The sequence below is a fragment of the Rhopilema esculentum genome, chromosome 15, assembly GCF_057945365.1.
Source record: "Rhopilema esculentum isolate cy_ngs chromosome 15, ASM5794536v1, whole genome shotgun sequence".
Taxonomy (NCBI): Eukaryota; Metazoa; Cnidaria; class Scyphozoa; order Rhizostomeae; family Rhizostomatidae; genus Rhopilema; species Rhopilema esculentum.
The window spans coordinates 2,487,869-2,511,182 of record NC_142829.1 but is presented as its reverse complement, the minus strand read 5'-3'; the positions used below and the strand labels follow the sequence as shown (position 1 = coordinate 2,511,182).

At 36.5% G+C, this 23,314-nt stretch overlaps 2 protein-coding genes across 4 annotated transcripts; both read left to right on the top strand.

Annotated features, from left to right (window-relative positions):
* The first annotated feature begins 1,570 nt into the window (after positions 1 to 1,570).
* LOC135685402 (uncharacterized) lies at positions 1,571 to 8,440 on the top strand. Of its 2 annotated transcripts, XR_010515989.2 has the most exons (6): positions 1,571 to 1,761; positions 3,809 to 3,924; positions 4,190 to 5,020; positions 7,007 to 7,071; positions 7,929 to 8,004; positions 8,290 to 8,440. XR_010515989.2 is itself a non-coding variant. In XM_065201336.2 (4 exons), the coding sequence occupies exons 1-3, from the start codon at positions 1,659 to 1,661 to the stop codon at positions 4,997 to 4,999; spliced, it is 1,029 nt and encodes a 342-aa protein (XP_065057408.2). In that variant the 5' UTR covers positions 1,572 to 1,658; the 3' UTR covers positions 5,000 to 5,020; positions 5,860 to 6,138. The 2 variants fall into 2 exon arrangements, 1 of the variants encoding a protein (XP_065057408.2); XM_065201336.2 differs by lacking the exons at positions 7,007 to 7,071; positions 7,929 to 8,004; positions 8,290 to 8,440 and adding an exon at positions 5,860 to 6,138 and having other exon boundaries at positions 1,572 to 1,761.
* A 3,686-nt stretch (positions 8,441 to 12,126) lies between these two features.
* Positions 12,127 to 23,059, top strand: LOC135685257 (cold-inducible RNA-binding protein B). Of its 2 annotated transcripts, XR_010515976.2 has the most exons (5): positions 12,127 to 12,312; positions 13,850 to 13,956; positions 14,789 to 15,130; positions 20,376 to 20,453; positions 22,431 to 23,059. XR_010515976.2 is itself a non-coding variant. In XM_065201128.2 (4 exons), exons 1-3 carry the CDS (start codon positions 12,210 to 12,212, stop codon positions 15,104 to 15,106), a joined length of 528 nt encoding a protein of 175 aa, XP_065057200.1. In that variant the 5' UTR covers positions 12,128 to 12,209; the 3' UTR covers positions 15,107 to 15,130; positions 15,602 to 16,351. The 2 variants fall into 2 exon arrangements, 1 of the variants encoding a protein (XP_065057200.1); XM_065201128.2 differs by lacking the exons at positions 20,376 to 20,453; positions 22,431 to 23,059 and adding an exon at positions 15,602 to 16,351 and having other exon boundaries at positions 12,128 to 12,312.
* Positions 23,060 to 23,314: the final 255 nt, after the last annotated feature.

Below are 23,314 nucleotides of genomic sequence, written 5' to 3'. Positions count from 1 at the left end.
TGGGCACAAAATTGGCGAATGTCCTTCGATACTGATCCAGTGAAGCAAGCAATTAAAGTCCCCTTCTTGTGGTAACACACCCCAAATAACCATCCAATCATTTTATGGTACGATACCCCAGTTATGAACGCTAGTGAGCACAGAAAACATTTGATTTTTCTAGCTATATCCAGACAGCTATTTCGAAAACCAGAAAAGCGATATGTTTGCTACTTGCGATAACTTTACGTTCGACCACACCTTGACAATGATGATGTCATAAATCACATTCAACATAAAACCAGCGGCTTAAGTCAAACATCACTTTGAATAATAACATAAAAACTGGAATCGGTTCATTATTCTGTTGCATTAGGGGTTACCGGGGGCATGGAAGGAGCATCACATGAGAAAATATACGATGGCGTAAGGGTAGGGATCACTTACTATACGTTTATGGAGGAGGCGTCTTGTTCTTTTTCTACCAGTTCCACAAATCTCAGAACTATCTTACTCTTCCTCAAAAATTGAATGTAGTTACGCAAATATGTGCACGAAAAGCAAGTTACAAAGTAAAATTTTATCCACACTTTTTATCTGGGTAGAGCAAACTCGTCCCCAAATTAGATTTTTGCATAGGGCCTTCGAAAATAAGCTTTTAGCACTTATGCGCCCTCTTCCTAACCCAGTTTCAGTATTTCCAACTCAAAAGGCCTAGCAACTCTTACCCAGTTAAGTGTCTATTACCCAGCAAACGTAATCTCCACAATTTTAGATATACCGTAATAATTCTAAAATCTCGGTGCTAAAAAGGAGATGGCTTATTCAAGAGAGGATTATTTGAGAAGGGGGCTTTTTCAGAAGTTGTTCTTATATACAAAATATATTAAGAAAGCAACAAATTGGCTTACCCTAAAAATGGATGAAAAATGAATTCGATGAAGCTCTTGAATTACATTGTAATGAAATGCTGCTTCAAGATTTGTTGTATGGTGATGGATGGCTAACAGTTGGTCTTGATAGAGAAATACTCAGTCCAACTCTGAGAAGCATTCAAGCACCGTTTGTTTATGTCTATTGTCTGTTTATTCCGACATTGGTCACAGGAAGTCACAGGGAATCAATTTCAACTTAAAAGAGATCTTTGTCGTAAATTTAACAACTTTTGATTATCACAAGCAACGCACTCGAAAAAAATTGCTGATAACAAACATCTTGTATACTACTAATTGACAGGAGCAAAGCAAAATGACGACGAGAATCCAATGCTGTCAGATCTATTCTTACAAAAAATTAAATTTGATATATACTTATATTTTGCCCCGGCATACAGTGCTTCATCAGAATAAATCTATCGAACGAGTAGAAGGAAAAGATAGTGTTTTTTTATTAATGTCTACTCTTTTTTATCTTCAACATAAAATTTTCCATTGCATATTTGAGAATTTAGAGTTTTAACGGCGAATTACGAATTTTGTTTAATATGAAATTTTCTACAGAAACTGCACTTGAAGTCTATTTAAAAATAACAATATGATAGTGCCAGTGACGTCAGGGGTCTGGTAAATTACCCAGGGACCTTTGCGAAATATTCTGGCTCCCGTGCTTTCTTCGCTGCTCACTCCCGCCATTGAGGCCTAAACTGCAAGCAGAAACAGCAAAGGAAACGCACTGTGAAAATGTCTGACGAAGGAAGGAAGTTATATATTGGTGGGCTGTCTTGGAGTTACACTGACGATGATCTAAGAGCTCTTTGTGAAAAGTATGGTCAAATAGAAGATGGTAAGTTATTGGAAGTTAGAACCGGTGTTTTTCAAATAATTGGCCTACACCTTCCTATTGTATTCTTATCTCTGGCATCATTTGGCTCTGTTTTAAAAAAAAATTGAGTCAAACGTTTTTGTGCTGCAAGTCTTTCTTATTTGTTTTTAAAGGAACTGTTTTCCTAGCTTTTTTATATTAGTCTATATAATACGAAATTTTCTGATCGTCGAATGTCGGGATTTGTACACAACATGTGCGGACCATACATGTGTATCCTTGTGCCTCTATGTAAAGGACGAAGTATTCGATTAGCTGAAACTACTTCCACTTCAAATTGCTTGATGAAATTCATGAATCATAATAGCTATATTATCATACACCAACCAATAGTTGTCGATGAGAGGATTAAAGTTGTTGAGGGTTGAAGCATACGTTCCTGACTGCATTCTCCGTGTTTTGCCCGGATAACCTAAATTCTGGTATACATTTTGCGCAGCTATGATTAATGATACTTCTATATTACATTTTGCTGCAGATGAAAATGACTTAGCTACTATTTGGTTAGAATCCTGAACTGAAGTTGTGATACCTACTCAAAGGAATAGAAATTTTAAGCTTCTTGAATTGTAACATAATTCTAGATACAAAGCTACATTAACTGCAAAAAAATTGCTGGTGTTCAAGAAGGTGTAGACCCCAATTTTTCCTTGCTCAACTCGTCTTTGACCACCCCCCTTCCAATCTTATCAGCCTGGCTACAAAAGGAATCAGAATTCAAGACCAACTTTTTCTGTTGGAGTAGTTTTGTGCTTTCTGAATCTTATACTTATGTTCACAATTATACTTTCAAATATACTGTAGTGATTTTAATATTGTAAATTAGGCCATATTCCTACTTCATGTCATCACCATGACATCCAACTATGTCATTCACAGCATCACCTAGCACATGACATTCCCTTCACCATTGATCACACGTTCACACATCTATGTCATGCTGATTTCTTCCCAAGTTTAGATCTTTCCTTCTCCATTGCATCATCATTACATCATCACAAAACATCATTACTCAGCACATTTATTTTGTATATAAGTATGTTAATTTGTATGTAATTCAGTCAGTCAAGTTCAGTCAAGTTCAGATCAGAGTTATATATCAACACAATGTCTCTCTCACTGGCTCCGTGTTCTCTGCACGTTAAATAAGATTCGTCGAAGTAACACCAACGATGGAAAGTCACAGAAAATGATAGGAACCATTTCAATTCTTGCTAAATAATAGCGTTCCTATAATACTATGTCTATAAACTTTCATGCCATATAGTTATAGAGTAGAGACTTTTTGAATGCTGAAAGCATTTCTTTTGACCCCACCTTTGCATAAACTGAATAAATACACTGCTTTATTTTGGTTCTCTGACATGCTGTTCTGTGTGAAAAAGCTGCTTGGGGGGTTGAGACAGTTTCTATACTGGTGCTCAAGCCCCCAAGAAATTATTTTCGATAAAGTTTTTCTGCCAAAAACCTATCTGACAAAATTTTTTGTTGCTAATGTATTCTTGCAACTAAATTGATTAGACTGTCAATACTTGTCTCACCCAAGGTTCAATTGAGAATGATGAAAGTGATGAAAATCTTATGATGATATCGCTATTAAAATTTTGACATGCTTGGGCATGCATAGTTCAGAAGTCCTATAATTGATGGTTTCATGTAATCAAAAGCAGAAATAATGCATTTATATTTTTCAACATTTGTACGGTATAGTTTCATTATTCTAAAGACCAAAGTCATGTTTTTTTTAACTTCTAGTGTATGCTTCCTAGAACATTATGGCTACACCACTGCTCCAGGATATACCTTTCACCCATTTGAACTTGATATTGTTTTTTTCTATTGTGTTTATTCTGCATCTCCACCAATTCTGCAACTCAGTCCTTGAGATGGTGGTTGTTTTGACCTGGACAATTTTGCATTCATTAACCCATCTATTTATCAGCAGCAAAGGGTTGTTTGTGCCCTTGTTTGTTACCTGCAATAAATTAAGTTTATTTATTTTTTCTAGTTTTTATAGTTACTGAACGGTTGGAAAATGGAAGGAGAAGATCAAAGGGATTTGGATTTGCAATCTTTTCCTCACCAGAAGAAGCTAATGAATGCCAACAGGCACTGGACAAAAGAGTAAGATTATATTGATTGAATATTTATGAAGTGTCTCTCTTTGTTACCTGTTGACCCACAAACAAATGGGTTCCTAATCAGTGGCCTTGGCTGGAAGGTTGTCAATATTATAATTTACTGACTAAGATTTACATGAAGAAAAGTTGAAATTATCTTTCTCCTTTTGATAGAAGATTTTATAAACCAGCTGTTTGCCTAACCCAGTGAAAAATTGGGAGACCAAGAACAATCAGTGTCATAGTCTTGACCATTTGTTTAATTCTAGGAAATGGATGGAAGAAATTTATCTGTTCAAATAGCAGGACCAAAGAAAGATGGTGATGGAAGAAGAGGGGGAAGAGGTGGTGGAAGAGGATTTGGGGGTAGAGGGAGAGGTTTTGGAAGCCCAAGAGGTGGTGGTGGCCCAAGAGGAGGTGGTAGCTTTAGAGGTATGGGAGGCCCAAGAGGTGGTGGTGGTCCCAGAGGTGGAGGTGGACCCCCCAGAGGTATGGGTGGTCCCCCAAGGGGTGCTGGTGGTCCTCCAAGGGGCAATGGTGGCCCAATGAGAGGTGGTGGTCCACCTAGAGGTGGTGGTGGCCCAAGGGGAGGTGGGCCAAGGGGTGGTAGAGGAGGATATGGTGGTAGTGGTGGCTATGGAAGTGAAGGAGGGTATAGCAGTGGAGGTGGCAGAGGCTATGGCGATGATAGTGGAGGATATGGTGGTGGAGATGGAGGATATGGAGGTGAAAGGGATTATGGCAGAAGAGGTGGTGGAGGAGGTAGTAGGGGAAGCAGAAGCAGCTATGGTGGTGATGATGGATATGGTGCTGGAAGTGGCGGATACAGAGAAAGTAGTTACAATGCTGGTAGCGGCAATGATGATAACTATGGAAGTAGAGATTATGGAAGCACTGAGAGATATGGTGGTGGCTATAATGGTAGCAGTGGTGACACCAGTAGAGGATATAGAAGTGGAAACAGTGGAGGGTACTCGGGTGGGGATAATGGAAGTTATGGAAATGGCCAATATGGAGGTGGTGGAGGATATGATACAACTAGTGGCAATTATGGCAGTTCATATGGTGGAGGATATTAAACACAGACATCCAGGGAGAAGGTAAGAGTTTATGTGATTAATTGACATGTTCTTGTCAATTTGAGCTTAATGAAATAATTGGCAAGTGATCTATGTATTCACATAAAAAGAGATAACTCAGGTGGATTTTGGACAAATATCGAATATTTCTTATAAGCTACATATGCTATTTGTCACCTTTTATGAAAAGCTACATTGAACAGTTGAATTTGCTGCTAACATCCATTTTTGCAGCCTTTTTTATATGAATGAGAAGATGCTCTTGATTTAATGCTTTTTGTTAGATAATAGTTTTTCTATCCTGCTTTTTATTGACTGATAGGAAAGTTTTCCAGGTATACTGGAAATTGTTCTGGAATTTTTCAAGCATGATAATTTTATCCACTTGATTTCAAGCAACTGAAATAAGTATGTAGGAATGGTCAAAAGGAAGGCCATATGTGTGCATCTGCTCTTCACAATCAATCCTGAACTTTGCTAAGTTTCAATTTTGCAATCTAAAGCATCTCTTAAATTAAAAAGGGGTGAAAAGCATCATCAAATATTGAAAAGCATCTCAACGAAGCTTTATGCTCTCTTCAAAAGTAAATTTCTTGACTGAAATGGTATCAGCTTTGTTGTAGTTTGTGAGTTTGATATTTTTAGCTAGAATGAATTTTCGTTTTGAGTGACTGTTCATTAGCTGTTCAATCATAGTGAACATTTTGATTTACCTAACATTAAGCAAGTTTCTAAACACAAGTGTTTCATAGTGTCACAAAGAGCCATTGAATGTTGAGGCTGTTGACTGATTGCAAAAAATAAAAGCTTTCTTGTTGTCCGTACACTCATTTATTATTTTGCTTCCGCTTATTCTCAAGGCATACATGGTTCGGCAACTGAGAAGTTGATGTATCCGCTTGTTCCACATCAAGATTGTGCGGCATAAAGACTTTCAAGATATTCAACAAGATTTCTTAGTTTATCAAGAAAACAAACTGTACATAAATGCCAGTATAAAAATTTGTTAGGTGGCATGAATTGTTTTATACAAAACATTTCATTGCAAATTGCTGGCACTAGCTATGTGATATCGCATTATGTCAGTCTTAAGTTTTATGTCAGTCTTTTTTACATGTATAATCGTGAAACGAAAACAAGTGCTCCGTCTTTATTGTGCCTCTTGAATTATGATGATAAAAACCTAATTCTTCTGGTTTCTTTTGTTACTTGCAACCTTCAATGTCAAGAAAATACATTGAAGGACAAAGCTTTTAAAGACTTTAAAGACTCCATGAGGATATTCCAAACCTTAAACTACATGTCACAAAGAAGTAACTTCTATTAAAAATGCTATGGAATTGAATGTGTGACAATGAAAAATAAATCAAGGTATTTTGTGGCACATTTGTAGGGATGTTTATTAGTCGGATCGGATGTTTCAGAAAAAAATTTCAAATTTAAAAAAGGGGTTTTGTTAATATAAATCTTAAGAAGCCACTCGTTTAACCGTTGAAAGGAAAGGCCATTTCATCTCTTGTACAAGAGCTTCTCTGAAGTAATTTCTGGGAACCGCATTTCGAATCTGCAACTTGCAACATACATTAGAAATGGGAGTTCGTCATTGGTGCCGTCTTTGAGAGTGATGTGACACTATACGGAAGTTCTTTTCAGGAGGTAGGGTCAATATTGAATTTCCTTCGGTTTTAGGGTTAATATCCTAATTTGTCTCAAAGAAATTGACATGGGCAATTGAAGGTATGCAAATTGAAATGATTCCAATTGATGTTTGTGCTATTGAGTTAAGAATGGTCCATAGAATGGTCTTTGGCATAAACTCTAATGTGTATCCGAATAATGTTGCCATCAGACAAGATACATTTAAGAATGATTCCGTCAGACAATGTTAAGTTACTCTTTATCAGGACCAGTTTTTATTGTTCTATATTTTCTCGATCTATTGGCATTCACAAATTTGGTACTGTCTTTGTTGTGACATTGAAAATTTGCTTTTGCTCTGAATTACAGATTGAAATGGATATGAATTTATCGTTTCAAAGAATGCAGTTCATGAATGGTTGATGAGGAAAAAGGTAGATCCTTTACTATTAATTTTGGTTGGGCAGTTTTTGACCTGTTGCATGTCAGGTTTTATTTTGATTAGTATTCTTACAAGCAGGGACAACCAAATTTGACGTCACCAAAAACCTTCTATTAGAATTTTTTGAATTTTAACCACATGACATAGAAGATCACCATGAAATACTTCCAAATATGCAAAATTAGTCAAATATTTCCAAAATCAGTGATGGTATTGCCACTGAAAGGTTTGAAGTTTGCTAACGAATCACTGTTATTTTCAATCTGTTCATAAAGTTATGAACAGAGACCAAAATACAGAGGCTTGATGGGAAAGAGCCAATACACATGTGGCCATATCTTAGCCAATTCGTAACACATTTGACTGATTTTGCATATTTAAAGGTATTTCATGATGCTCTTACAGGCTATGGGATCCAAATTCAAAAATTCTAAGAATAAATTTTTGTGACGTCACCACTTTAGAATTCTATTCCCAGCTTTTACTAATTCTTTTGCAACTGCCATTTAAGTTTGATGTTCTGTAACACAGAGTGTTTGTGTACCTTCATCCACTTTTTCAAAACAAATTCAAAACTGCAAACTTGCACCACCTATTGACAGTGAAAAACAGTTGTGAGAACATAACTGATACTGGTAGTGAGAAGGTGAATTGCTTATTAAAGGTTCAGTTTATTGAACCATAATGGATTTGTTCAGTTGTTTCTCTGGAATGAATTATTTTATTTTTTATTGCCACTGCATTATGCTCCTTACACATTCTTGCATTCAGCACACACCTTTATTTATTTGTTGCAGAAAAAAGAATATTGGCGACCGTCTTTTTAATCAAATAACTTCTTATCCACAGAAATAATATGGCTGTAAAGTTCCAAGCAGCAGAATCCTCATGAACTAGGTCTATTTATGCTGGAAGCCATCTTAAGGTATTGATTCACTATCAGTTCTAAACCTATTCATGTTTGTTTATTTCTCTCAGTCCTAGGACTGCAAACTCAGCCCTGCACCTATATTTATTCTTTCTCAATCTTCAGAGACTTTATTTTTCTCTGGCCTTGAGTTGCTTTTAAAAGCATATTCAATATTAACTACTTGTGGTTAATGACGTTTTTTGCTTTTGTCTTGAAAATTGTATGTTTTTGTATCTCTCATTTAAACTAAACAAGCTTTTCTCTAGACCTACCTGATAGGCAATACTTTTTTTCTTGAAGGCCCGATGAAGAAAGCAAAGAAGAATTAAGTCTGATCATAAACTTTGGTGTACCAATTTGTCTTTTATGGTTTTAAACATGATTGTTTATCAATATATTTATTTTATACTTTAATATATGATAATATCTGTTAATAGATGTTAAAATCTTAGTTTTGTTCTATTTTGTCAATAACTATTGCCTGTTTCATATTGATATAAAGCCTTAGAAGAAAATAGAATTAAGTCCTTTTCAATAATTTGGCTTGTTTATCTTTAACCCTTTCGGGACCATAAGGATATATATGTCCAAAGTGGCAATTGACAGGTAATTTGAGAAGATATCCAGACAAAAAGTCCAAAATAATTGCAAAATAGACATTTTTCAAGCTTAAGTAAAATGTTTTATATAAATAGAAAAGTTTAACTTGCAAAGCCCTCCACATGCAGTCTCCTTTACCTTAATACCATTCGACTGTATTGATTTGATAAAAAGCCACCTCCTAATCAGTCAGCCAATATGCTAAATTTTCAAAGTTTAATTAATGAATTTAGTGACGATGAATTCTTTATTGCTGAGGAAGTTGCTTCTAATCAGGCAGAGTATAGACCATGAAAGATATTGTGATCATAGATGAATAATTATGATTACTTGTTGTCTTTGGCAAAAAAAGAATTATCAAACTTAAACTCCTGCTTTTTTCTTTTTTCCAATTTCGCGCAATCTAATTTTTGGGCAATTTCTTAAGGAGATATTTTCGTGAGTTAATGTATGAAGGAAGGAGACAGACTTTGGTTCGAGTACAATTGCCTGACACTAGACATAGCATTAGCTTAAATTTGTTCGGCTTGAGGTCGAGCTGGTAGACACAGTAGTGTTTTGCGAGGTGGACTGGTGCAGTGCATAACATTTTAGCTTGTATAGGCTACTTCGGGACAACAAGTATGAAGCATTTTGTTGAACTTTTTGAAGAACACGGAGAATGCAGCTAAAGAGAGGAAAACAGTAAAAATTTAAGTAGTCCAGGGGAGTGTGAATGCGTCAGTTGCAAAAGCATTGGGATCTGGCCAGGGAGAACAATATTTATCAAGTTGTTGGTTTAACCTTGAAGCGAAAAGGTCGATTTCTGGTTTAATTCGAACCAGATCAAGCATTAAGCATTGTTTTGATAGCATCCACACTGCATCTTGCTTATAGAAACAGCAAGATTTCGTTGTCTGCGATAACATTATATTCACTTCACCAGGAATATGACAGGCAGCAGGCACGTTAATAACAGGGGGCGCGGTGCGCGTAATGCCCCCCAAAGTTTGGAAAATCCAGTTACAGTTGGAAAAAAAGTGTGAATTTTAATTTTGTGAAACTTGTGAATTTTATATTTTAAGAATTTTGGGATTCTAAATGTAAAAATGTTTACACCTTATTAAAATACACAGGATGGAGTGGACCTTTCCACTAATCGCTTTCAATTTTTTATCAAACCACGAGCAGTTATTCAATAAAAAATTAAGAATCTTTCAGTGCCAAAAATCCTCACCGCTTCTTATAACGAACGAGTTTATGCTAAGCTCCCCCTGTCATTTGTAAACGTCTGCTGATCATTAACTGCTACGATTAAGCTGCTGAGAAGCCAGAAAACATTGCAGAAGCTGCAGCAGAAGTATTTGATCAAAGAAGAATGTGTCATCTTATAGATCGGGCATATGCACTTGCTCTCAAGTCATCATTTCAATTGTAAAAAACGAAAAGGCATTTGAACCTATGAAAATAGTTTTCTTTGATCAAGAACAATGATAAAAGGCTCAATTCCTTGATGCTTCCATATTGTGAAAGAGATATTTTCAACAACATTGATTTTCAGCAAATAGCTTTAAAATGGGCAAAGCAGAAAAAAAGAGACATAGCTGTCAATTGACTTCACTTCTTACAATAAGTTTGAATGTTTATGTCATGTTAATCAAAATTTAGAGATTTAGGCCTTTATGCTTTAGGATAATTATTATAATTAAAATTTTTGTAATTATGAATAAACTAGAAATATGCAGTTGGGGCTATTTCCAAATATCAATTCGGTAGGTACCGTAGATTTATAGGTCGAACGAAATTTTCAGTTAAAGTTGGAATTTGCGTCCTTCCCACCCCCCCCCCTCCCCCACCCCCAAGAAAATTTGCAACTTGTTTTCGTCCCTGACAAGCAGTAATCCAAATTTGGTCAACATAACAAAATTTCAAATCTCTATTGCCTTGGTATTGGAATTACAATCTTTTTTAATAAGAACCAGTAATTTTAAGTTCAGGCTGACTGTTCTTAATTTTTCCGGAAATCTGAGGCTGGATTGTGCTAATTTGTTCGAAATTTGTTGTTAGGCTGTAAGCAGTGCGATTGCTAGCTTTTGAATATTCACCGAAAAAGCACCCACACATGACTAAAATTCGTCGTTTTTTGAATAAATCATATTGTTAAAAATTGCATTTTACAGTAACTCAGCTTCTGCATGTTCTTAATTTGTTCTTAACTTTTGACCAATTTTGAGGCTTGTGTTGTTATATAATTGTTCTTATAAAAAAGGAGTGTATGGCTATGATTGGTATCCATGTGATTAATTACCTCAACAGCAGTTGTATTATCAAGCATTAAATTGACATGTTTGTTTAAAAGCTGTGTTTTAAAGCTTCTGAGGGTAAAAAGGCTGCTAGCAGCTCTTATACATCAAAGGTAATTGGTCTATATAAATGGACTGCGTATACCCAACATAAGTAACATCTAAGTGTAATGCTGCTTTGTGCTTTGCCTCGCAACACACGTCATGCTTCGCATTGACCGCCTTACTTCTGTTGCTCAGCATTTTGGTTTGATGGTTGCTACCAACAAAGTTATGCGGGAAATGTATTTTGAAGCGCATTTTGTTTGTTTTTCTACATTCACATTTTCTAATTAACTCAGTAAGGCCTGGTTCAAACGTCGCGCTTCTCGTGTGCCGAACCTAACTCGAGAATTAAGTACATGAGGGGCGCAACGTTTGAATCAATTTGGTACGGCAGATTTAGTTAGGAGCGGCAGACTAGTTTGGATCGGCAGAGCTTGCCGAGCTGCACGGCTCCAGCACGGCACGGTTTCAAGCGTCGAACCTTGTCGCAAAATCATATTTAGAGATTGCCTACACCTAAATGTTTCAAACAACTCTTCATTACTGCGATGGTTATCTAATTACATTAAAACTACTCAATTGTAAGTCAGCCATTACTTTTAGGCTCTGAATAAACGGGGGGTGGCGCTTATTAATTTTCAGTTTTAAAATATGTTTTTTTTAAAACAAAGTGGTACTTCAAAACATGTAACAATACCTAAGGTCTCAAAAATTTGAAACTCAGTATTTAGGGTTTTTCAAAACGGTAACGCAATATTTGGGGGTCAACAAAAAGTTGCTGACATGGTATAGAAAAGTAGTGAGTACCCCCTCCCTCCCCCCTGGGGACAGGGCCAGTTTACTGAGCTCCATAATAGCATCAAAATCGCCCTGAGAGGTTTTTAACGCCTGTATTTTATCACTTTCAAGTGATCGAAAATGTATTCCCCCAAAAGCTTTTGCAGTATCACGAATTTTGCAAGCATTCTCTCATCTTTGTTTTACGCTCAGCAGGTAAACTAATTGTCATAGATGTAGACTCAAGAGTAAAGCCTAGGAATTTGATTTGCTTTTTAGGAAAAATTCTGATATTTCTGGATGTATGACAAACCAAGGTCATTGAATTGTCTGAAGATAGACATGGTTCTTCTCGGGACTGTGGTTCTTCCCTGGGTACTAGGCTATACTGAAATTTCTGTTACCCAGAAAGCATTGCGTCCCAGCGTGCGTCTCCCTTCTCTTTCTTCGTCTTCAACAGAAGAGCGTGCTTTTACGACACACTGAAAGATTTCCGAAGAAAAAACATAAACTAAAATGGGTGATGACCAGCGAAGAATCTACGTCGGAAGCCTTTCCTTTAAAACAGATGAAGGGTCTCTCAGAGATCTATGTGAAAAGCACGGATCAGTAGAAGATGGTACGTAAAGTTGCGCTTTGGTTGAAATCGGCCTAAAATTTCGAATCAAAATGTAACTCTGTCTTGAGAAGTAGTCTACGCTTTACACTCCAGTTTCAGACTGTCAGGTTTCTTCTTAGTTCTTTTATTACTTTTCGTAAGTTAACCTTAGTAAGTTTTTGTAGTTAGTGAAAGTTTCTTGTAATTTCTCTAACAATGCCGCCAGAAAAAAGCGTTGAGTCAAAGCAGTTACACCGACAGCTCAAGTAAGTGATGCTAGGCCAGGCCGTGGCAGCTGTTTGCGTATTGTGGTACAGATATCGTATAAATATCGCAAACCAGTTTAAGATTTTAGGTTTGGCATGGAATTATCTATGTTTGTGATTCACATCAAAACATTTTCAACTGAAATATAATTCAGCTAGGGATATAAGTATTTTGTCTCCCGTATGGGAGAAATGTCTCCCGCCCGGCAGAGTTCAAATCTTTGACAGCTTAAATTTTCTCTCCTGATCGACAGAATTTTTTCTTTAAATGGCTTTTTATGATAAAAAAGCTTAAGTCGTTTTTTCAGATCAAGTATTTGAATTCTCTATGTCAAAAAACGAGAGTTTATAAAAAAAATTATGTACGTCACTGTTCGAAATCGCAGGCAATTTTTGATGACGTCACGTCATTCGTGAGATGTATTTACTGTTTATGCTTTCTCTTTGATGGCAGTACCACTAAGTCAGAGAAAATTATTAACTTTACTATGTAGTATATGTATATGTATGCACGTAGAATATTCTTGAATGCAAGTTACAAACAGAGTTATCAAAACTTGCTTTCAGCTTTGTTCACAAAATCAAGGATCAGATACGAACTGAAAAATTGAACAATTGAGAAAGCTCTGGCATAAAATTGATAAAAATTGCTAACTTGAAAAAAAGTTCAATACCCAGAAGCAGGGCATGAATGGCAAATTTACATATCAGTGTGAAATAGTGTGCCTTGAGTTTCTTAGGAGCTTGTTTTTTAAGCACCTTCATTTTGTTAGTGGAAGGCCTGATAAAAGAGCCAAAATCTGGTTATTCTTTAAGAAATTTTTTGTTGAGCACAGTTAAGGAGTTGTTTAATCTAGAAATATTCTTCAATTCCTCGCCAAGTTTCAAATATTTGATGACAAAAGAGTGTTTTATTCTGTCAATGGTTTTGTGGCATATATCTGTTCAGTATATTAACCATGTATATATATATGTATGTATTTATGTTTGTATCCTCCATGAATAATACTGACCAAGATCCACATTTTTTTCCTAATGCTGGAAGTTTTTATTAAATCAAAAAACAATAATTTTATGCTTCTTATTAAAAACCTAGTAATGCTGCTACACAGGACAAACTTTGTATATATAATTTTTTCGATGGAGGGGCTCAGATGAAATTTCTAATAACTTCTGACAAAAAAGCAACAATGGTTTGATTTTCCAATAAATTTGATTCTTTGAAGAAGGTCTTAGCCTGCCTACTTACTCTTCATTTTATAATGACCTAATTGTCATTGCTTCACTTTTAGTGAAAATCCTCCTTGATCGAGACACTGGTAGATCTAGAGGCTTTGGTTTTGTTACTTTTGAGCATGAAGATGAGGCAAAAGCCTGTGTTGTGGCAATTCATGGAACTGTAAGTGAAGTTATATTTTTGGGTCAAATAATGGTAATTGTTTGCATAACTGTTCTGTTTCTTTAAAGATTAAGTTTGTCATTAAGTTGCCATATCACCTAAAAGAACAGGTTTGGTCTGTTTCTTTGATCTTTAAGATGAATAACATATTGTAAAGCCTGGTTAATTAAATTTTTCCAAGGGAAGCACCAAAGTGTTCATGACATACTTTCTTTACAAACCAATTCTAAACCTATTGTTAGATTGGGAGGACATGGTCATTAGATTCATGAAAAGTGATGTAAAACACATTCAAGTATCCTGAAGGTATCTTGTCTAAACAAAAAATGTGGTTTAGAACCAGTTTTGATCATGTCCATAAAGGAAATTATGACTTATCCTAACTCTTGTTTATTCAGACACATAAATAACACTAGTGCTGACTAAATTAAAAGCAAAGCTCCTTTTGTGACTCCAGAAAGCCTTACATCAAGTTATTTATGGTCAACAACACACAGGCTTAATAGGAGTGGAGATCAATTTTGTTCCTCACTGCCTGCTTCCCTGGCCTAAGGTATTCATTAACTGCTGAGAGGACAGGAAAAAATCAGAGGCCAAATGCTCTTGGGTCAAAAAATATGATTGCAATTCGATAGGAAAGCCAATTAATAAAAAGTAATTATATATATATATCTAAGCCATGCCTCTTAAAAACCACCATGTTTACTTTGTTTTTGGAGGAATATTTTGAAAAGACTGAACACTTTTGTGGACTCTTTCAGTCTTGTTTTGATCATGGAGCTTCTCTCCATCAAAGGACCATGCACTTTATAGTTTCAAACCTTTCCTACAGGAATGGGATGGAAGAACAATTAAAGCGAGCATTGCCACTGGTAGAAATGACAGCAGCAGAAGAGGGGGCCAAAGAGGTGGTGGATATAGGTCTGGAGGTTACCGTGGTGGTGGTGGTGGTGGTGGTGAGGGTGGATACCAGGGAGACAGCAGTAGCTATGGAGGCTATGATGATGGAAGAAGAGGTTATAGTGGAGGCAGCGGGGGTTACTCCAGAGGTAGAGGTGGTTACTCTGGAGGTGGCTCCTCATATGGCAGCAGTGACTATAGTTCCGGTGCCGGTGGTTACAGTTCAGGTGGCTATAAAGACAGATATTGAGTAGCATGAGCTCACTCCATAGCTGTAAGTATTTTTAAGGGATATTTCAAGTTTAGGAGAAACATTTAAATGGGGTGTATTACTGACATCAATATTTGTGAGTGCAATAGCAGGGTTCCGAATTTTCCCTTTGTATTCCCATCAAGCCAATGCTTCTTTTCTGCTGGTTTTTCTGTTGTAATTTCTTTCCAATATTTGAAAATAATTCTTGAACTGCATTTACTGCATGGAAATGGCAAAATCTCAAGAACAAAATCTTGCTGCAGCGTTCCTCAGTCCCAAACTCAAAGTGCGATTTTTTTGAAAGCCATTAGCACAGGCTGGAAACATTCTGTTATGTGCTACCATGACAACCAATACAATAAATTCTTCTGTATATAATTCAAACTCTGGCTTTAAGAAATGAAAGCCACTGATGCTATGTTTGATTGATGATCTAAACATTTGAGTAGTGTTTAAAGGCTTAATTTTGTTGCTTCTGCTTGCTCCTTAAAGGCACAAAGTTGGTTCATTGTACTATTGCGCAAGATTGTGCCATTACAGACCAGATATTACTGACAAAAGACCTCAAGAGCTATTATTATACTTTCATTCCGTGGTACTTTTAGAGTTTCTGAAATACATTTTGCATTCAGTGTATCATCGTATTTAAGATACCACTCCCAAGGTATCATTATGTTATCCAAAGCTCCCATACTAGTCGTCTTTCGGATTTTAAATTGAGTCTTTGTTTTAATTTGCAAATATACCAAAATCCTAACTACAGATATTCTACAAAAAGCTGCAAATATTTCGTGTGGTGAGAAACCATTTTATTCAGGAGTTGGTCCCCTTACCCTTTTCTTTCAAGGTGTTTACTGACAGTTGATTTTCTGAAAGCCATTATACTTGGGTTAATTACAGTTTTGAGTTGCTGAAATATTCTGTTTTCATATTGAGCTGAAACTTATAGAAAGGGAAATGCCAATTGGTTGCCATCCTTCAGAAATTCCTAGCACTTTATCACGCCTGTAACCAGTAAGACAAACAGAAAAACGAGAAGAATGTGGGTGTATATGAGAAGTTTCTTCAAGCCGTATTCCTTACTAGAGATTCTAGCAGGTTTTAAAGACTCCAAGACTATTGGCAATTCAAAATTATGTATGTCGAGCTGCTATGATTTTTTATGTATCCATGAATTCTCTGTTTAATTTTTCCGATAGAAGAAGTTTAAATGCAGAGTATGATTGTTAACCATCTTTGTAACGCTGTTTGATTTGTTTCTTGCCTGCAAGGCATCAGTTGCCTGTTCTTCATGTCGGAAATCAACAACCTTTAATGTTGGGTGGTCCTATACATACTTGATCTTTGATGGTGTGTTAGGTGCATGGAGTGGGGACTGTCATAAGGTCTTTGTAAATCATTTGCTTGTAAGAAGACAATAAAAACCGTCTTTCTTGCGACTGAGATTTGCTGTTGATGTAATGGACCTTATTATACTTGAGATTCTGATAACCGAAAGCCCGAAGATTAAGATTAAGATTTTCAACAAATGAAGATTATTTTCCCACTTCGCTTCAAATAAGAAAAGAAGGGTGACATCTTTGGAAATAAGCATCTGACAAAGGTAATTCTTTGGAATGCAATGTTTTATCAATTTTTTGCGGGTATGTTCCACCTCATGATCAAATGGAAGACACAAGCGTCCGAAATGTCTTTTTTCGTGATGTTGGATGAAAACCATTTGAAACCCAGACTACATTTCAAAGAAAATGTCTCAACTTTATATTGAAAGAACAGAGTGATGCTGGTTTGGTTCCGGTTCCTGTCTGTGGGTTAGCCCTCTTGTTTCCCCTTAAACGATGCCTCTGTGTCCAAGTTTGCTTTTTACCCTCTATAGGTTAGATTTCTCTTTATCTTCCCGGATAGAAAGAGTAGAATTATTCGAGGGCGTCATTTTTAAGAACAATGACAGTGAAAGTTATTGTTCATAGGAAACACCGGATTTGGTACTTTTTTGGTGGGCATTTTTTTGGAGTCTCCCAAAGACAGTAGTAGCTCCGGTTCTGACGCGAGTTGACTGTTCACCCATGCCAAAGAAATTTACTTGGACGGTTGCACGTAAGGGGCTACACGTCTTGGAAAATGGCCATCGTGGTATCACTGTAATAGTCAAAACCAATCATGTTGAATCGACGCAACGGTGTCTAAGGATATGTCCAGTTTCGGGAAATATCATTGTGAAGAAAACTGCAATAATTTTTATTGACACAACTCTTTCCAAATATGGCTACCCAAAGATATATGCTGGTATTTAGTCCCCATAACTTTGTCATGAATGGAGGCAAACTTATGGAGGGAATCACACATTTCAAAAGTGCAAGCTAGTCTAGAGTTTCATGAGTAAATTGAACTTTCAAAAGTATTCTGATTTTATGTTTTAGTAGAATTCCAGTTTATAGAACCCCCCCACCTGTTTTCGAGGGGGGCAAATGACTCCTTAAAAGTATCGTACATTTTGCTGGAAATCCTATCGTCTTATCTGAAAATCTAGATAAATTGCTTTGTTTTCGTGAAAATCTCCCACGCTGTTTACAAGGGTGAATTGCCCCTCGCCGTGTTAGAAGATTTTGTCGTGTTGGCCGACCAGGATAAGATAAAAATCTGTAAGAGACCAAAAGATTTAAAAACCAGAAAGTAATTTGAAAGAGTGCCCTGAATGAGATGAAACTTAATGATCAACATTGGATGAAACTCATTTTTTAGCAAATTCAAATTCCGGTATAACCGTTTTTCGAATCACGAGTGACAGTTACTGTAAAAGTTCTGGCTCAAATCTCAAAGTCTACAAAACTGGTATCAAGGTGACGATATACTTCAAGACTAATTTTGCTATTTTCAGTCATTGAGATATTCTTGTTTCCATAATAGAAATATTTATAGACCATTATAAGTGCAACATTGCTAAAACCACCGTACAGTTTATTAATAGAGACCTTAATTAATTATTAATGTGTTATTCATCATTGATACTGATATCGATCTTAAGTTAGGCCTCTCTCTTTGAGCCCCCTCTCTTTTAGCCCCCTCTTTTAAGCCCCCTCAAGAAGATCTAAAATCGAGTAAGTCCCCCAGGGGTGGCGGCGTATTAGAGCTATTACACTAACCGAATTTATTGATTCGTCTCAGCACATTTAGGAAAAATATTCACGACCACCATAGCGCGTGAAAAATTCTAAAAGTATAATAAAGAGAGGTTACAATTTGCAGAGGTAGCCTGATTTTTCCACGCAGAAATTTAACGCCTTTTGCGATATGAGTTCTACTGGCATTATGTTAGAAGTAACCAAGTAGAATTTTCCCATAATTGTGTCACAGTAGAATTTTCCCAACGTTGAACCTGTTCTTTAGACCCGCACCCCGTGGTCCTTGACAAGAAGGAAGAACTGCAATTTGTGCCGTGCGATAACATCTAACTAGAGTGGAGGTATGAGAAGTAAAATTTACAGCTGAAAGAGAGTTGAAATATTGTCCACTTTCATTACTTCCAAGTGATATTACCGACCAATTGGTAGCTGGGGGTGGGTTCCACAACCCCTGTCGGATTCGCCCTCGACTACCGATTTCCCCCGCTTGCCAAGATCATTGAACCAAAGTGTACTGTTCCAATGGCCACAAAGCGGCTTTACGAACTGTGCTTCCTCAAAAATAAGGCGCCTTGGACTACACACCTTTTACACCACGGGATAACAGTTTTTTTTTTACTTTTCTCCTTATTTAAGTTTTTTTTGCAGATGTTAATGACAGCCAAGAGTCATTAAATATGTCATCTATTTTAAATTTTATGCTGCACCAAAGAAAAGATTTTCACAGCGCCTTGAATTCTTCCCGAGATAATTTTGAACTGAATATTTTAAAACTGTGAAAGGTATCAGTACTTTTCAATATCAGATTGCGTTCAATCGCAATATATAATACGCCAAAATGGGTCAGGCTGGATGGAGGGTCGAGTCTTTGTTGCTTATGAAAAAGGAGGAGAACAATGGCTTGTTGCCATACACCAAGGAGGGTCACTGTTGCTGAAGGACAATTGTCTCCCAGTTAGTACCAAGGGCAATTTCACGCTAGTGTTAACTTCTGAAAGCACGGAAACATAGACTTGCTTTAAATCGAAAAGCTGAACGGTCTCTACCAATTTCAGCAATGAAAAATTTATTTTGCCTTGAAGGAGGGGTGAACTACCAACTATTTTTTTTTAAAAGATTTGAAATAGATTTTTCTGTTATACAATTTAATATGCGCCCATTATCAAATTTCGGTGTTAGCGAATGGTGCCTAAAGATGCCCCACAGAGCTTATTTTCACCGAAAGTGCCCTAGTTTTGCCAGTTGGGCTTTTTTGTCGGTATGTTGTGTCTGTAGAAAATTATAAAATTAAAGAAAACCATTTCTGTTGTTCATGGGATTGCAACTGTCGTGTTGGCTTGATTAAAGTTTCGTGATTTCTGGTTTACTGTTGGCAGCACCTACGAAGCCCTTTTCGCTGTCAAGTTACATCACCAAATAGTTATTTAGAGGTACGTCGCTATACCAAATAATTGTACAGCATCAGCTAGAAAAAACCCAGGTTAGGAAAAGTATCTTTTAGAGTGCTAAAGACAGAATTTATTTTCTTTGCAGGATGTGTAAAGGCATTTTCCCAATGTTTCCCCCTCTCTCCCCCCCCCCCCCCAGTTAACTGCCTCTGGCATCCAACGGCAGTTCTTAATGTTTTAACATACGTAGGGGTAAGCCAGATATTTTATGGTCTGCATTCTATCGGGTTTGGTATTTCTGGGTATATTATAATAGAAGATATGACATTATTAGGTGCTGAATTAAGACACTGTAATTTTGAAATTTAAGGCACTGCAATTTCTTGATAACTAGATTTGAATACAACAGGTATGTACAGTGGGGTTGCTGTAGGGCTTTTAGGGTCAAATATGCCTTTTGTGCCAGCAAAATTCAATGATAGTGCTGCGAACAGAAACATGTCATACTTCACGAAAGTGTAAAAAAAGTACTTCAGAGTGTTTGTTTCACTCGTCCATGCAATCTTCAAGTTGTGGGGTTGATGTGATATCTTTCGGTTGCCCCTAGATTTTTGTTGGATTGGCCTCCTCATGTCTCAACAGTGCCCGACTCCCCCAGGCCGGGGAGTGACCATTTTCATTTAGGTCTTGCCTTCTTCTGCATTGAGTGAGATGATCTATTTCAAAGCACTATTGACGATGGTTGATTTGTTTTAGATCTAAGTCGTTGCTGAGCAATGCAGAACAGTCGTCTACGAGTAAGTTCCCAATGAAGATTTCTGCGTACGGCCGCTGGTAAGATTTTCAGAATAGTCTAGCTTCATCCATGTTATTGAGTGGGTTATGCGAACATTCAGGGTTGGTGGAAATGTTCTAGAGTTCGAGACAAACACAAAATTGTTTGCAATCATGCTGTTTTAAATCTGTAATAGTAGTTGGCACTTTTCGAATGTTGTAACGATTCGCTCAAAACTTTCTCTGCTCAAACCACACACTTTTCTAAAATATTAACTGATTTAGAAAGGAATAAGCAAGAATCTATCCATTGCCAAAACCAAAAACTTCATCAATTTTATAGTCATCTCTCTTAAGATCTTTTCAACAGTCTCATGAATTTTTTAACAATAATCGCGGTCATTTGGGTCCCGTGGTCACTTGGTTATTCCTCAAAAACTGTAAAGATTAGAATATGGTTTACTAAAGTTACTTTTTTACAAAAAAACCAAATATGTCTGACTAAAATTCAGTCTTCCTCTTGAGACTTGGCAGTTACATCATTACAGACAAATTTTATTCTTTCACAAGTAATGGTAACTCTCCTTTGTGTTTGTTTAAATTTTTCTACCTGAGGCAGGGCCGGCGAAACGTATTTGAAAGTGGAGGGGCCACAATATCAAAGTCTTCAAAGGGCTCAGGTAGAAAAATTTTTAGAATTATGGTGTATAGGGATGGCCAGAAACTGTATCTGAAATGAATTTTGACTGAAGGTGTCGCATAGTCGCGTCTATTGTGATGTTGACTTGAAATAGAAAAGTTTTGCAAAGTTTTAGTTAGAATAACCACTATCATATAGCTCGTAATGAAACTTTTTTTAGATTTTAAAAATACCCGAAATAAGATGGGGGAGAAAAATAAATACAACACGGATTAATAAAAACATTAACGTTGAAATATCAACAGATGAACTATCAATCAAAAATAAAAAGTTAAGCAATTTTCTACAGTTAAGATATAACTTTGTAACATCTGATCTTAATTTTTTCGGAAATTAAGTGCTTTAACAAAAATTTAAAAAATCTTCAAACTAGGCTTGTCAAAATTAGTTTAAATAGAATTTATAATTGCGTCGATATTTTCTCTTTCTTAGTAGGAATGGAGTATCCACGATCAAACGATCAAACTCTGAAGTTTTCTTGATGATACTTTTTCAGAACAAATTTGATCATACTTTATTTCTCATATCCTCAAAAAAGTTCTTTCCAGCTGTTTCTTTTCCTTCAACAGCTGATTTTTCTCTTTTTGTAATGTTTCTGAGAAAGTTTTCGTTAACAAATAGACCTTGTGTGCCAAGTTTATGCCATGGAGAAAACGAAACTCCGTCAATTTGTGCTGGCTTCAAGTTATTCTGTACTAGGCTTCCCGATCTATTTGCTAAGCCAAGCTGTCACTCGTTGTAAAACTTAGACAGATCGATTCTTCGATCTAATTCCCCTATTCAATGTCTTTTATGGTAAAGACATAGCAACCAAGGTGAAGCTATGGACACATTTAAGAGAATACCAGGCAAAGATACTTACAGAATCAGATACTACATTTATTTTCACTTTTGCCTAAAATTTTTCTTTAGCTCTGCAGAAAAGTGGGGGACCATGGCCCCACCGCCCCCCCCCCCCCCACGATTTCGCCGGCCCTGTGAGGGTAATATCCGTAATATTTAGAGTTGGTGAGGAAGCAAATATCCAGAGCCCAGGCGCCGTTAAGGAATATTTGAAAACCTGTTTGCGGGTGTGCTTTGTTGTTTCACAATTACTGATCAAATCAGACGAACTTGATTGGGCAAAGAAGTCATTCTTCCTATTGACTTGTTTATATCATCTATATACGGATATAAAAAAAATTAAACATATTTAGTGGTGGGACAAGAACTTCTCGTCAGATCCCTGTACAAAAAATTCCCATATCTGGGAAAATTTTCTGATCCATGTCACTGAAACTGACTCAAGAATTGTCCACAAGCTGCTTTTTCTAACACGTTGTTTCCTTTTCACTTAGATTTCTATTGAGTATTGAAAGGAGATTCCACTGGAATACTGCATCGAAGATGACAGTTTAGATTTATTTCTCTCAACAGAGGAACATTGTAACTGTTCAAACTCCAAAGATAGACAAAATGCAAGTGATCACCAAGAAGGAGTTGTCAGATCTTCAGACAAATCATCATGCATTGGGTCCTTGATAACTGGCACTGAAGATTTCACGCGACGAAGTTCGATTCAAAGGCTGGATTGGTCATCTTGTTGCATTTCTGCACCATGCAGCGATGCAATCAATAAATGCGTCATCATGATTTGCTGTTCTGGGAACCAGCTTTCTGTAAATGTTTCTTGTAGTGACATATCGTTTTTTTGCCTGATTTAAACGATTCTGCATTAAACCCAACATTCGTCTAACATTCTTGCGATGATATTGCAATTGAAGTGATCTTAAACAATCATCTTGACAAAGCAATCGAAAACTGAAATGTTTGTTGAATTGTTGGGCAATATTGTGGGTTGTTTACGCAACTTTGCAATACTTCCAGTCACGTATAATCTGTGTGTAACGTATAATTTTCAGTGATCGATTTGTAAAACTATGATTATTCACAAAGAAAAGAGTTCTACAGTTCATAGACTTGCTCATCGTTTGATTATTTATGATTATTGATGTCTAAATAGTCAATAGGTATTTGTCAAGAAGTTTTAATCCTTTGCCAATGTTTTTTTATTTCGGTACTGAATGGCGATAAATGCCTGGTGATAAGGTAACAGTTCTTGTGAGTATTCTACAAAACACAAAGTCTGTTGTATCCAACATTCCAACCAAATGTTTTTGTCAACTAGGAGAGGCAAACTGCTGTATTGCAGATCTTTCCGTTTTTAAATTCTGCTTCGATA